This window comes from Hyla sarda, chromosome 2 (assembly GCF_029499605.1).
Source record: "Hyla sarda isolate aHylSar1 chromosome 2, aHylSar1.hap1, whole genome shotgun sequence".
Taxonomy (NCBI): domain Eukaryota; kingdom Metazoa; phylum Chordata; class Amphibia; order Anura; family Hylidae; genus Hyla; species Hyla sarda.
In genome coordinates, this window is record NC_079190.1 from 486421537 (window position 1) to 486437928 (window position 16392).

At 43.7% G+C, this 16392-nt stretch overlaps 1 protein-coding gene across 1 annotated transcript in view; it reads right to left on the bottom strand.

The window, feature by feature from the left end:
- The window catches only part of TMEM50B (transmembrane protein 50B), a 32982-nt gene that overhangs the window by 4410 nt on the left and 12180 nt on the right, over positions 1 to 16392 (bottom strand). The window contains exons 2-6 of the mRNA XM_056559543.1: positions 13369 to 13502; positions 9894 to 10006; positions 3205 to 3272; positions 1924 to 2016; positions 341 to 398 (exon numbers count right to left, since the gene is read on the bottom strand). Of these exons, the coding sequence (XP_056415518.1) occupies positions 341 to 398; positions 1924 to 2016; positions 3205 to 3272; positions 9894 to 10006; positions 13369 to 13467 (431 nt within the window). The 5' untranslated portion in view covers positions 13468 to 13502. The remainder of the gene's footprint in view (positions 1 to 340; positions 399 to 1923; positions 2017 to 3204; positions 3273 to 9893; positions 10007 to 13368; positions 13503 to 16392) is intronic.

Below are 16392 nucleotides of genomic sequence, written 5' to 3' on the forward strand. Positions count from 1 at the left end.
TTTAAGAACTGTCCAGAGTAGGAGAAAATCCCCATAACAAACATATGCTGCTCTGGTCAGTTCCTAAAATGGACAGATGTCAGCAGAGAGCACTGTGCTCGTGATGTCAGCAGAGAGCTCTGTGTTCCAAAAAGAAAATAATTTCCTATGTAGTATTCAGCAGCTAATAAGTACTGGAAGGATTAAGATTTTTTAATAAAAATGATTTACAAATCTGTTTAACTTTTCTGGCACCGGTTGATTTAACAAAAAATAATAAAATTCCACCGAAGTACCCCTTTAAATAAAGACTGTATTTAGACTGAGTGATATGTGAAATAAATAAAACCAGGAAACTTACCTAAAAAATATCAGAGCATTCTGGAAAAATACAGCCAGTCCAGGGTAGACATTGACATCTGGAGAAGAGAAAATGGCAGAAAAATGAATATTGAATATTTGATTATTTTTTTCTTGTCACACAACAGTCTTGTACATATTCTAGAGTACATATTCCATTGTAAAACCTCCACGTTGGATGTGGATTTTGCAGCAGGTTGTGCTGCTCTTTATTTCACGTAAATATTATCTGTAGAATCTTGTCCATTGGACTTGTACTATAATACGCTTCAGATGTTATATACTCAAAATACAGAGGAAAAATCTGCAACAAACCCAACCAGTGTAGAGTTAAAGGGGTATTTCGGCTTTATACATCTTCTCCACTATCGTTTAGATAGGGGATAAGATTTATGACTGTAGGGGTCCCGCTGCATTCTCAGTGCAGCCCCCGGTATACTGTGGCGGAGGCTGCCTCTGAGACGGGGATGTGATGTCATGGCCACGCCCCTCCATTTTATGTCTATAGGAGGGGGCGTGACGGACGTCACGCCCCCTCCCATAGACATAAAATGGAGGGGCGGGACCCCTGCGATCATACATCTAATCCCCTATCCAAACGATAGGGGATAAGATGTATGAAGCCGAAATACCCCTTTGACCTAACAGCATGTTCAGCTTCACTGTCCACTCCAAGCTTTCTAAACTAGCCATAGAGGCTACCCATAACTGTAATATGTACTGGGACTGCATACAAACCATCGCGCAGTACTGCCTGTTGACGTCAGAGGCACAGCAGGGATTTGGCACAATGCACAAAAGAAGCATTAATATTACTGAAAGTGAAGCTGCTAATATTACCAAAGCCAAAGATGTAATCACAATGATTAAGGGTACAGCTTGCACAATGAGACTGTAACCTAAGGGAATGTTCACATGGCAAGTTTTTTTTCAGAATGTCTGTTGGAAAATTTCCGTCAGACACTGCGCAGACAGCGGGCACTGGCAAAACGTGTTGGCGCTTGGACCGCTCAGAAATGAGCTGTCTCTATAGAGGGTAATGCATTTCCCAGCAAATTTGACAGGAAGGATTGACATGTCAATTCTCTCTGCAGAGGTCGGAATTGGAATTTCCGCTGCAGATGTTTCCACCGTGGAAATTCCGCCATGTGCACGATGCAGCAGAATCCCATTAAAAGCAATGGAACTTGGAATCATGGTTAGGAGGAATTGTATGACGTGTTAAAGGGGTACTCCGGAACAGTGTGTTCCAAACGCTGAGCAGCGAACGCTTGAGCCGGCGCTGGGAGCTCGCCACCTCATAGCCCCGCCCCCTCATGCCATTACGCCCCGCCCCCTCAATGCAAGTCTATAGGAGGGGGTGTGACGGCTGTCACGCCCCCTCCCATAGACTTGCATTGAGGGGGCGGGACGTGACGTCATGAGGGGGCGGTGCTATGACGTCACAAGCTCCCAGCGCCGGCTCAAGCGTTCGCTGCTCAGCGTTTGGAACAAACTGTTCCGGAGCACCCCTTTAACAAGTCATACAATTCCTCCTAACCATGATTACAATCTCACTATAGTGTGTGGGTCGCGGATACTTACTCTGTGTGACAAAAGCTCCAAAAAGGATCCACATGGAGGCAATGAGGGCCCCAAACATCATCATAAAGCCAATGAAGAGCCAGATCCGAGCACCTGCGGAGCAAAGAAGGGGTGTAACTGGAATGTTAGAGCAAGCTTCTACTAGCCCTTGTGCCAAGGCAGACAATTAGCTGTGTAAAATAAGGCGTTTAGAGTGCTGAAAATTTTAGCTAATAAGGATGTGTGCCCTTAAAAGAATATGGACATATTTATTCTGCTCTTTTCTATTGTTCATTTGGCCTTTAACCCTTAAGGACTCAGGGTTTTTCCACTTTCATTTTTTTCCTCCTCATCTTTTAAAAATCATAACCCTTTCAATTTTGCACCTACGGACTCATATGTTTTTTCTTTTGCGCCACCAATTCTACTTTGTAATGGCATCAGTCATTTTAGCCAAAAATCTACAGTGAAACCAAAAAAATAAAATAAAAATAATAATCATTTGTGCGACAAAATAAAAAAAATAAAAAACACCATTTTTGGGTGCTTCCGTTTCTACGCAGTGCATTTTTTTGTAAAAATGGCACCTTCTCTTTATTCTCTAGGTCCATACCATTAAAATGATACCCTAGTTATATAGGTTTGATTTTGTCGTACTTCTGGAAAAAATCCTAACTACATGCACAAAAAATACGTTTAAAAAGCTCTTCTGACCCTTATAACTTTTTTTAATTTTTCCACATACGGGGATGTATGAGGGCTCACTTTTTGAGCTGTAATCTGAAGTTTTTATCGGTACCATTTTTGTTTTGATCGGACTTTTTGATCGCTTTTTAATAATTTTTTATGGTATAAAAAGTGACCAAAAATACGCAATTTTGGACTTTGGAATTTTTTTTGCGCGTATGCCATTGACCATGCGGTTTAATTAACAATATATTTTTATAGTTTGGACATTTAAGCACGCGGCAATATCATATATGTTTATATTTATACAGTTTTTTTTTTTGCAATGTTATAGCCCCCATAGGGGACTATAACATGCATTACACTGATTGCCCACACTGATCAATGCTATACCACAGCATGCATTGATCAGTGTTTTCGGCTCTCAACTGCTCCTGCCTGGATCTCAGGCACGGAGCAGTGAATCAGCGATCGAACAATGAGGAGGCAGGTAGGGACCCTCCTCGTGTCCGCACAGCTGATCGGGACACCGCGGTTTGCAACCATGATAATGTTTACTCATACAGGGGGCAAGGAAATGACTTCTCACTTACACCATCAGAACGTGCTACTGACCTGTTCGGCCCAGGCAGCCATCGCTGTAGCTGTCACCTCGCACCTGAGCGTTGGATACGGCATTTATCCTGTTAGGGCAAAGACAAGTCGGTTACGGTAATTAATTCCAAGATGTAGGTGTGAGCCAAAAAAACTTACAAAACCTGAATATTGCCTGTGGCGAAACATATTTCACATACGACTCACTGCAGGAACCGAGAGGCTGTAACAAAGAAAGTGGGGGGTGCAATGGAAACTTCTTATATAAATACTATATACAGATGCAAAATGATTCAAATCGTGAGTTCTAAGGGCTAAACCAGTAAGAAATGTGGGGTTTGAATGCTTTATTTTGGCCACAGGACAGAACATCTTAAACATCAGCAAAAATCCCATAGTCAAAACATTGCATAGACTGGCCGAATCTCACAAACCAGATTTGTCTAACCTTTTGGGCAAGGTTCTTTGATCTATTGTTTTATTTTCAGGTGTTGTTTTAAATCTTTTACTCTTTAAGGGTGCGTTCACACGGAGTAAATGGAGAGTAATTCACGCTGAAAAATTAACGGGCAAAAAACCATTTTTTTCGTGAGAAATTCACGGAAAATATGCGCGCAATTGCACGCGGACATGGGAGAGAAAGAAGTGAAGGGTTTTCCAGCCATTTCCAAGCAAATTGCGCGCAAATTCTGCGCGAAAACGATGTCGGGCAGATTTTTTTTTTACCATTGACTTCAATTGATTTCTGCTAGCGGATTCCGCTTGAAGAATGAACATGTTCTTTCTTCAAGCGGAACGGAATTCAGCGTCGGAATTCTGCTAGCAGAATTTCCGCAGTGTGAACAGGACAGCGGAAATAACATTAAAGTCAATGGGCAGAGGAGATGAGCATTAATTTGGAGCGGAGAATTCAAGAGGAATTACTTGAGTAAATTCCTCTTGAATTACTCCGTGTAAACGCACCCCAAGATTTTTTTTGTGTGTGTATATTATTATTATTATTATTATTAATAATAAATAATGTATGTTATTTTTTTTTATTATTTATTAGTTAGTTGTACCGTCAATAATAATAATAAATAATATTTATTATTAAATGATACTATATAACAAAAATAAATAATATTATTATTGACGGTAATACTATACAGTATATCCAGTAATAGTCTCTTCTCTATGACGGAGCAGTATACAGTATATCCAGTAATAGTCTCTGCTCTATGACTGAGCACAATACAGTATATCCAGTAATAGTCTCTTCTCTATGACGGAGCACTATACAGTATATCCAGTCAGTCTCTTTTCTATGACTGAGCACTATACAGTATATCCAGTAATAGTCTCTTCTCTATGACGGAGCAGTATACAGTATATCCAGTAATAGTCTCTTCTCTATGACGGAGCACAATACAGTATATACAGTAATAGTCTCTTCTCTATGACTGAGCACAATACAGTATATCCAGTAATAGTCTCTTCTCTATGACGGAGCACTATACAGTATATCCAGTAATAGTCTCTTCTCTATGACTGAGCACAATACAGTATATCCAGTAATAGTCTCTTCTCTATGACGGAGCACTATACAGTATATCCAGTAATAGTCTCTTTATGACGGAGCAGTATACAGTATATCCAGTAATAGTCTCTTCTCTATGACTGAGCACTATACAGTATATCCAGTCATAGTCTCTTCTCTATGACGGAGCACAATACAGTATATCCAGTAATAGTCTCTTCTCTATGACTGAGCACAATACAGTATATACAGTAAGTCTCTTCTCTATGACGGAGCACTATACAGTATATCCAGTAATAGTCTCTTCTCTATGACGGAGCAGTATACAGTATATCCAGTAATAGTCTCTTCTCTATGACTGAGCACAATACAGTATATCCAGTAATAGTCTCTTCTCTATGACGGAGCACTATACAGTATATCCAGTAATAGTCTCTTCTCTATGACTGAGCACTATACAGTATATCCAGTAATAGTCTCTTTATGACGGAGCAGTATACAGTATATCCAGTAATAGTCTCTTCTCTATGACGGAGCAGTATACATTATATCCAGTAATAGTCTCTTCTCTATGACGGAGCACAATACAGTATATACAGTAATAGTCTCTTCTCTATGACTAAGCACAATACAGTATATCCAGTAATAGTCTCTTCTCTATGACGGAGCAGTATACAGTATATCCAGTAATAGTCTCTTCTCTATGACTGAGCACAATACAGTATATCCAGTAATAGTCTCTTCTCTATGACGGAGCACTATACAGTATATCCAGTAATAGTCTCTTCTCTATGACTGAGCACTATACAGGATATACAGTAATAGTCTCTTCTCTATGACGGAGCACTATACAGTATATCCAGTAATAGTCTCTTTATGACGGAGCAGTATACAGTATATCCAGTAATAGTCTCTTCTCTATGACGGAGCACAATACAGTATATACAGTAATAGTCTCTTCTCTATGACTAAGCACAATACAGTATATCCAGTAATAGTCTCTTCTCTATGACGGAGCACTATACAGTATATCCAGTAATAGTCTCTTCTCTATGACGGAGCACTATACAGGATATCCAGTAATAGTCTCTTCTCTATGACGGAGCACTATACAGTATATCCAGTAATAGTCTCTTCTCTATGACGGAGCAGTATACAGTATATCCAGTAATAGTCTCTTCTCTATGACGAAGCACTATACAGTATATCCAGTAATAGTCTCTTCTCTATGACGGAGCAGTATACAGTATATCCAGTAAGTCTCTTCTCTATGACTGAGCACAATACAGTATATCCAGTAATAGTCTCTTCTCTATGACGGAGCAGTATACAGTATATCCAGTAATAGTCTCTTCTCTATGACTGAGCACAATACAGTATATACAGTAATAGTCTCTTCTCTATGACGGAGCACTATACAGTATATCCAGTAATAGTCTCTTCTCTATGACGGAGCACAATACAGTATATACAGTAATAGTCTCTTCTCTATGACTGAGCACTATACAGGATATCCAGTAATAGTCTCTTCTCTATGACGGAGCACTATACAGTATATCCAGTAATAGTCTCTTCTCTATGACGGAGCAGTATACAGTATATCCAGTAATAGTCTCTTCTCTATGACGGAGCAGTATACAGTATATCCAGTAATAGTCTCTTCTCTATGACTGAGCACAATACAGGATATACAGTAATAGTCTCTTCTCTATGACGGAGCAGACTTACAGATGGGGGCCTAAGAAAGGGAGCCATTATAGTTACAAGAATAAGTGACCCTTCGGAATGAACTAATTCTCTACACTGATGACTTTATATTATCCAAGTCAAAATTACAGCTAAGCAATTCATTTTCTAGGTGTTGGAAAGGACATACAAGATCACACCCCCTGTATGTAAATCACATCCCTCAGTACACACAATAATAAAGTTTCCGCTCATCTGACTATTTCCTGAATCGTCTGGCAGACAAAAAAAACCCGATATCTTGGGAAGTGGGGGCACATATTAATAAAGTTCAGACACTGGTAGTCTAAGGGCACCGTAATGGTATTAAAAACTCAATATTTTTGGAGTGGCCACTGGTCCTCCTTAACACAAACGTTCACTTACAATTTCCCCCTGCACTGTGGATGTTTACTCAATGTGCTTGTCTAATAATTGTGACTGTGATATCAATTAGACTACATTTTATTAGTAGTTGATGCAGAAATCCAAGTAATCCTAAAGGGGTTTTCTTTTAAATGTAGGTGTTGTTGAGAAAAGAAAACTCCCTTCAAGGTTATTCAGCATTTCACCTATCACTGGTACAAGAAGAGAATGCTTCCAGCATATCCGCATTCCATAAGTGGTTACTGAATAATCTGCTCTGTCAATAATAATAATATATCAGGGCCCTTCTGGTAAAGTCTACCTGAACAAGTGTTACCGAGAAAAAGCAAAGGTAAATAATGTAAGGAGAAAGGTTTACTTAAGACTGGAAACACGAAGAAAAAAAATAAATCACTGAAGATAATGAAAGTGCATGTGCCCTGACGTGTGTGCACCGAATGACGGTATTTATAGTGACAGCGCCATCTTGTGACCTCAAGCATTTCTGCTAACAGTACAGAATCATTCACAGTTCAAAGTATCCTTAAAGGGGTACTCCAGCCCTAAGACATCTTATCCCCTATCCAAAGGATAGGGGATAAGATGTTTGACCGCGGGGGTCCCGCCACTGGGGACCCCTGCAATCGTGACGTAACGACTCCGCCCCCGTGTGACATCACCCCCCCGCTATGCAAGTCTATGGGAGGGGGTGTGACAGCCATCACGCCTCCTCCACTAGACTTGCATAGCGGGGGCAGGGCGTGACGTCACACGGGGGTGCAGTCGTGACGTCACGATACTCCGGCCCCCGTGGTCGGCACCCTTTGGATAAGAGGTCTTAGGGCCGGAGAACCCCTTTAACAACCACAATGCCTTATTACAAACACAAAACAATCAGAATCCAAGAAGCTGAGATATGGGGCCCTGCTTGCTAAATGCAGAAATGGGCTTTAAGCTTTGTTCCCATGTTGCATTTAGTTTTAGTACCGCCACAATTTTATCAACATTTTCCAAAGAAATGGCATATTTACAGTGATTTTGTAAAATAGCCTTAGGGGGACCTGCTAAGAGAAAGGGATTATCCATACCTCTATAACCATTGAACAACTATATAAGGCTTCTTTCACACATCCGTTGTGACACTGCAGTGCGACGTCTGTCAGGGAACCCGGGCAGAATAGCAGGAGGAAAAAAATACATCATGCAACGTTTTTTTCCTACAGCTACTCCCGTAAAAAAACAACAGCGCCCAATGGATCCCATAATAGTAAATGGGATCTGTTGGGACCTGTTGTATCCCCACTGTGCCAGTCGCATAAAAAATAAATAAATGAAAAAAACAGAGTTCTTTTAAAAATTCTACTTGGACACTCCGTTGCGCTCAATGGGATTCCACTGCACACGATGTGAGGAAGCAGTAAAAAAAGGTTGGGGCGCTCTCTCGTGTGTGATGGGGCGTGGTAGGATTGTCAGAAACCACTGCACTCAAGGTAATGTGATGTCCCGCTGAGGTTATCAACGGTGACTGCACCTCACCTGGGGAGTGTGAAGTGGAAGGTAGTAGCGGCAGTTGTGCTGCTCGAAACCCCCTGTCCGTATCCACGAAGGGGTACGGAAATAATGAAACCAGGAAAAGGAGAGGAAAAAAAACGGGGGTTCTAAACGAGCGCTACTGCTTGAAGAAAAAGGATTTGGAACGCCAATATAGCACAGGACAGTTTATTATGGTTTAGAGCAATAGGACAACGCGTTCCGGCACCAGCATGTGCCTTCTTCAGGTCCATAAAACAGAAGGCACATGCTGGTGCCGAAACGCGTGGTCCTATTGCTCTAAACCATAATAAACTGTCCTGTGCTATATTGGCGTTCCGAATCCTTTTCTTCAAGCAGTAGTGCTCGTTTAGAACCCCCGGTTTTTTTCCTCTCCTTTTCCTGGTTTCACTGCACACAATGGAATTTCAGCAGCAGAGCTTTCCGCCACTTAAATTCCCCCATTGCAGTCTATGGAGACCAGCAACACCCCCGCAGTCCTAGCATCGAATGATTCAGTCTGCACCGGCTGCCCTTTGCCTTTCTGGACGAATATAATCATGTTGTGAACCTGGCCTTAAAGTGTCAGGTGTCGGTACAGAGAACAAGAAGCTCTGAGCAGCGGGACTGACACCAGAGGGGCATCTGTAGTAATTGAGTACAGTAACCCCCCAACCTACGATGGCCCCGACATATGATAAAATCGACATACGACGGCCTCTCAGAGGCCATCGCATGTCGATGTCAGCATCAACATACAATGCTTTTATATGTCGGGGCCATCGCATTAACTGCTATCCGACAGCGCAAAATGCTTAAGCTGCTGTCGGATAGCAGTTTAAGCATCCCAGGCAGGTTCGCTTACCTATTCCCGCTGCTCCGGGTCCACTTCGCGATCCTCCGGTGTCTTGCGCATCTTCTCCAGGGTCCGGGCCTCGCTTTCCGGCGTCGTTATTACGTCACTACGCACGCCGCGCCGGCGCAGCAGCGTAATAACGTCACCAGAAAGCGAGACCCGGACCCTGCAGAAGATGCGGAAGACACCGGAGGATCGCAAAGAAGACACCGGAGCAGCGGGACAGCATCGGGAGCCCCTGGAACAGCAGCGGGAGCGGTAAGGACCTGGGCCGGAGCGGCGGGGACAGGTGAGTACAGCTTCCTATACTTTACATTGCACGGATCCCTCAACATACGATGGATTCGACAAACGATGGGTCGTTTGGAACGAATTACCATCGTATGTTGAGGGACCACTGTATATATATATATATATATATTTTTTTATGTTTTACTGCCACCATGGACACTTTTAAATGTAATACTCTTTCTCTGGACAACCCCTTTGAACCAGGGTTTATAAACAGAACTATAGCAATATGATATAGTCCAGTGGTTTTCAACCTGCGGCCCTCCAGAGGTTTCAAAACTACAACTTCCAGCATGCCCGGACAGCCAACGGCTGTCCAGGCATGCTGGGAGTTGTAGTTTTGCAACATCTGGAGGTCCGCAGGTTGGAGGCCACTGATATAGTCATTTCCTAATGCATGGAGTGTGTATACAACCAGCTTACATGAAGAATGCCACCGTAGAGAAGACCCCACACGTGTGAAAAGCATGATTCAGATCCTCCTGTTTGGGGTACACCACCGCAGCATCGATCATAATCCACCAGCCTGAAAAAAACTAAACCAGATCACAGGTCAGCATATAGGAGTACCATCAGACACAGGACTTAGTAGGTTTACTATGCGTTTACATTGTGGAATATGTTAGGGGATTGCTTAAATGGTGGGCAATGTCAGATTCAAATACTTTTTATATGTTATACAATTTGGCAAAACATTAAAATAAGATATAGAAACTTATCCCCTATCCTAAGAAGTGTCAGACCTTGGGGGGGGGGGGGGGGGGTCCAACCTCTGGAACCCCCCCTGCAATCTCCAGTACAGGGCCGCGGCTCTCCTTCTAAAAGGAGCGCGTCGACCACTACAGAAAGCAATGGCTGGCACACCCCCTCCATGCATCTCAATGGGAGAGCCAGAGATATGACAGTACAGCTATTCCATAGAGCTGCATTAAGGGGGCATGTCAGCCATCCTTTCGTGCAGGGGTAGACACGCTCCATTTAGGAGAGTAAGGGCCACGTACAGGAGATCTGACACTTATCCCCTATCCTTAGTACTAGGGATCGACCTATATCGTTTTTTTAGGGCCGATACCGATAATCGGTGGAGGTTAGGGCCGATAGCCGATAATATCGGTATAAGTTATCGGCTATTTATCCCCCCCGCGACACCGCTGCAGAGCATTGATTTAAAGCGGGCGCTTTAAATCAATGCACTGCGGTGGCTTTTGCGGTGCCATAGGCCGCCGCCGCCACCACCACCCGCTTCTCTCCCCCTACCTGTAAGGGTGGTCCGGGCCATCCATCCATCCTTCCTGTAGTGTCCGGCGGCATTCCGGGTGGAGGGTGAACCGGTCCGGGCTGTCCTTCTCTGGGGGTCATCTTCTCCACTCCGGGCAGGCTCCGGCCTAGTACGCTGCATAGACGCCGCTGCACAGTGACGCCGCTGCGCAGTGACGCCCGTGCGCAGCGACGCACCTGACGTCACGGCGTAGCGGCATCTATGCAGCGTACTAGGCCGGAGCCTGCCCGGAGTGGAGAAGATGACCCCCGGAGAAGGACAGCCCGGACCGGTTCACCCTCCACCCGGAATGCCGCCGGACACTACAGGAAGGAAGGATGGATGGCCCGGACCACCCCCATTACGGGTAAGTTTAATTTTTTATTGACTCGGAGGGTGGGGGGAGGGGCCCGACCAGTATAGCGGTATGGGCAAAAATCCATACCGGTATACCGCCCAGCACTACGGGGGGGGGGGGGGGGGGGCGGTCGTGGTGCAATGCAGTGCGGTGCGGCGGATCGGGGGCGGTCGCGGTGCGGTGGGAGCGGTGCGAAGGCCGGGGCATTATCGGCTTATCGGCAAGGTAATTGCCGATACCGATAATGCCCAAAATCGTGATTATCAGCCGATAATATCGGCCATACCGATAATCGGTCGATCCCTACTTAGTACCCCTTTAACCTTTCTAATATACTTTGCCAAAAGGGGAAAAATAAATAAATTCAAAAAATTACTTAAATGGGCACCATCATTAAAACTAATATTTGCTACTGCACTCCTTAATCTTTCTAATGTACTTTGTTTTAAAAAAATAAAAAAATAAATGAAGTTTTGTATGTTTTATTTGTATTTAAAAAAAGCTGCCACTAGATGTCTCCCTACTTGTCCAGAGCACATTCCCCTTCGCACACTGGAGAAGTCCAAAATCAGGAAATGCAGTCTGGAGTACCGAGGGGAGTGGAGGGGCAGGGGGTGCAGCCTTAAGCAATCATTGCTCATCTCACACACAATGAACTGCTCTGGGCTGTGTGTAGCAGAGTGAGGGAGGAAGTTCTCCCCTGTATGGCTTCAGATGATGTCACGCCTGCTGGGGAACGCCCCTTCCCAGTCTGTGAATCTGACTGAGACTGAGCAGAAAATACAGAGCAATATCAAGGTAGAAAACGAACAAATAATAAAAATAAAGGCAGGGGGTGGTTTATCATGATGGGGGCAGTGAACTGGGAGGATTGTAAAATTGAACAAGATTACGACAGGTACTCTTTAAGGGGTTAAAATCTGAATAAATTGAGTTTAGATTAATTCATCTTAAAAATTGGGAAATTAGAGGGTGGTTAGAATTTATACAAAACATTTTTTTTTTTTTAGAAAATTTTTCCTTCCTGTTCAGTACTCTCATCCCTGTATAACAAAGACAACCTATGTGAATGTGTGATGGGTAATGCTTTATTTCTCCTGTGGTGGCGCTGTTGGGAAACTGAACACTGACTGCCAGGTTTCCCAAGAGATAACTGATCGCTGAGGATCCTAGCAGGGGGAAACTGTGTGGTCATCTTATTGTCAAACGACTATTCTAACAACTGGAGATCAGTGGTCTCAAACTGTGGCCCTCCAGATGTTGCTAAACTAACTCCCAGCATGCTCAGACAGCCAACGGCTGTCCGGGCATGCTGGGAGTTAGTTTTGCAACATCTGGAGAACCACAGTTTGAGACCACTGATCTACAGCATAGAACCCCTCTAAAGGGGTACTCCAGAGTTTAACAATGTATTCCCTATCCACAGGATAGGATATGTGTCTGATCGCGGGGGTCCCAGAGATTAAAGATCTTCAGATTGGGGCTGTATGCTCCACAGGAAATTCTTTTCTTTTTGAATTTCTTTTCTGTCTTGTCCACAGTGCTCTCTGCTGACAACCCTGTCCATGTCAGGAACTGTCCAGAGCAGGAAAAGGTTTTCTATGGGGATTTTCCCCTGCTCTGGACAGTTCCTGACATTGACAGGTGTCAGCAGAGAGCACTGTGGTCAGACAAAAAAAAAAAATAATAAAAAAAGAACTTCCTGTGGAGCATACAGCAGCTGATAAGTACTGGAGTGATTAAGATTTTTTTTTATTAAATGGGGTATTCCAGGGGAAAAAAAAAAAAAAAAAAAAAAAAATTCTTTCTTATATCAACTGGCTCCAGAAAGTTAAAACAGATTTGTAAATTACTTCTATTAAAAAATCTTACTCCTTCCAATAATTATCAGCTGCTGAAGGTGAGTTGTTCGTTTCTGTTTGGCAACAGTGCTCTCTGCTGACATCTCTGCTTGTCTCGGGAACTGCACAGAGTAGAAGAGGTTTGCTATGGGGATTTGCTTCTACTCTGGACAGTTCCCGAGACAGAGGTGTCATCAGAGAGCACTTAGACAGAAAAGAACAACTCAACTTCAGCAGCTCATAAGTACTGAAAGGATTAAGATTTTTTCATAGAAGTAATTTACAAATCTGTTTAACTTTCTGGAGCCAGTTGATTTAAAAAAAAATATCTTTTTCCACCGGAGTACTCCTTGAAGGGGTAGTCTGTGATAAGACATCATAGCTCCATTACTGATAAAACTATAACTCCACTGCCATCACCCGACATAAAACATCACCTACCAGAACGCCGGCTACCACCGATGCAATCGTGTTCCTCTTCTCGCCCCAGTCGATGCACTCACATTGCGGCCATCGGAAGTTATCCAGGAACCCGGCCATCTTCACTGGCTGTCTGCGAGCGATTGTGTCATCAACTAGAAAAAGGAACAAGACATCTCAGGATGCAAAGTCTGGAAAAACAGCTGCAGAAGATTCGCAAAGGCCAGAAAGCGTGAAGACGGGCAAGATGGTTTCTCTCACTTCCAGTTGTGTACGTACATCTAGAGACAATGGTGGTGGTCAAACTTAAAGGGGTAGTCCACTGGGCCAGCGTTAGGAACATTTAGTTCCGAACGCTGTGTGTGCGCTGCGGGGGTCGTCCGACCCCCGCAGCGCGCACACAGCGTTTGGAACTAAATGTTCTGAACACTGGTCAGTGGAGTACCCCCCTTTAAATATATTTTTTTTAATTATCAGCTAAGTGTCAGTGAGGAGGAGCCGAGCTGCCAAGTGCCACAGCCTGTCACGCTTCCTTGCTCTCTTTACCTTCCAGCCCCTCCTTGACGGAGGTACAGGGCTCAGCTTACAATGGAGGAGTGGAGGGTCAGTGAGGTGGTGACCATGGCACCTGAGCAGCTTGGCTCCACCTACTTGACATTTAACTGAAAAATAAAAAGGTGATTATATAAGTTTGGCAACCACCACCAGCTCCAGGAAACGTACAGTTTGTGTTTATACCCTGACAATTACCTAATGGTGCCTGCAGAAAATACAGCTGGACAGATCCCCTTTAAACCCACTGTTAAGTATGGCAGGGTTCCTTTATGGTTCCAGGTGTGATATCATGTTCTACTGACTCCTCTTTGTTTCATGGTCCAGACTTTGTCTGCAGATAGTGATACAATCTTCCAGGATAACAATGCTCCTACCCACACTGTCCGATTAAAAAAACGTTTTATATGTTATACATGTTGGCAAAACATTTGTCTAATATACTTAAAAAATAAAAAATGTTATCTCCTTTTTATAGAAAGCATTGCTTACTTATAAAAATTAGATAAAAAAATTAAATAAAAGAAGACCACTTGGGGTCCCCATACCATCCAGAACATAATCCTGTGCGGCTGCAGCATCATCTTTGTCCCAGCTGAAACACAGGTAGTCCAGGAAGTGAGGGCGGGACTAGCACTTCTCTGTGCTCACTCCTGTCCTGTCAGACTTCAGCATGAAAACAGAGAGGAGGGGGTTACAGAGCAGCCTGCAGTGATTGGATGAAGAGAGACAGCACAGCAGACTCGGGGAGAAAGTTAATGCATGGTAAGGGCGGGCTCAGTGCTTGCCTCAGACACACCCTTTTCTGAGCAGTGGATGTCAGAATGAGTGAGCAGCAGAACAGGGGGATGTGTGAGTAAATGTTGGCACCCCTGAAATTTTTCTAGAAAATCATGTATTTCTCACAGAATTGCAGTAACAAATGTTTTGCTATACACATGTTTATTCCCTTTGTGTGTATTGGAACTAAACCAAAAAAAGGGAGGAAAAAGAAGCAAATTGGACATAATGTCACCAAACTCCAAAAATGGGCTGGACAAAATTATTGGCACCCTTTCAAAATTGTGGATAAATAAGATTGTTTCAAGCATGTGATGCTCCTTTAAACTCACCTGGGGCAAGTAATAGGTGTGGGCAGTATAAAAATCAAACCTGAAAGCAGATAAAAAAAGGAGAGGAGAGATGTTCACTTAGCCTTTGCAATGTGTGTCTGTGTGTGCGCCACACTAAGCATAGACACCAGAAAGAGAAGATAACTGTCTGAGGACTTGGGAACTAGAATTGTGGAAAAATATCAAACAATCTCAAGGTTACAAGTCCATCTCCAGGGATCTAGATTTGCCTTTGTCCACAGTGCGCAACATTTCAAGAATTTTGCAACCCATGGCATACATGGAAGAGAAAAATTGATGAAAGGTGTCAACGCAGGATAGTCTGGATGGTGGATAAGCAGCCCCAAACAAGTTCCAAAGATATTCAAGCTGTCCTGCAGGCTCAGGGAGAATCAGTGTCATCGAGAACTATCTGTCTACATTTAAATGAAATGAAACGCAATGGCAGGAGACCCAGGTGGACCCCACTGCTGACACAGAGACCTAAAAAAGCAAGACTACATTTTGCCAAAATGAACTTGAGTAAACCAAAATCCTTCTGGGAAAACGTCTTGTGGACAGATGAGATCAAGATAGAGCTTTTTGGTAAAGCACATCTTTCTACTGTTTACCGAAAACGGAATGAGGCCTACAAAGAAAAGAACACAGTACCTACAGTGAAATATGGTGGAGGTTCAATGATGTTTTGGGGTTGTTTTGCTGCCTATGGCACTGGGGGCCTTGAATGTGTACAGGGCATCATGAAATCTGAGGATTACCAACGGATTTTGGGTCATACTATACAGTCCAGTGTCAGAAAGCTGGGTTTGTGTCCGAGATCTTGGGTCTTCCAGCAGGACAATGACCACAAACATACGTCAAAAAGCCCCCAGAAATGGAGAGCAACAAAGCGCTGGAGAGTTCTGAAGTGCCACCAATGAGTCCAAATCTAAATCCCATTGAACACCTGTGGAGAGATCTTATAGTTGCTCCAACAAGAGAGACCTGGAGCAGTTTGCAAAGGAAGAGTGGTCCAACATTCCGGCTGAGAGGTGTAAGAAGCGACTGGCTGACCGCTTTGCCCCCCCCCCCCCCCCATGATCACCAGGATAGGACCCGGCTCTCAGGCATCTTTGGCACTCCCATAGAAATAGAGCATGTGCCGTCTACTGGTAGACGACACACACTCCTCACTGACAAAGCCGGGGTCCCATCTGGGTGATCGCGGGGGGACCCAGTGACCAGCTACTTATCTCCTATCCTGTGGATAGGGGATAAGTTTATTTTCGCCAGCGTACTCCTTTAAGCATCTACCCCAGGCCACCAAGTCACCAGACCAGAATATCAACACAACGATGAGTCATTTAAAAGTGCATAATTGAGGAAGGAAAGCAATAATTAT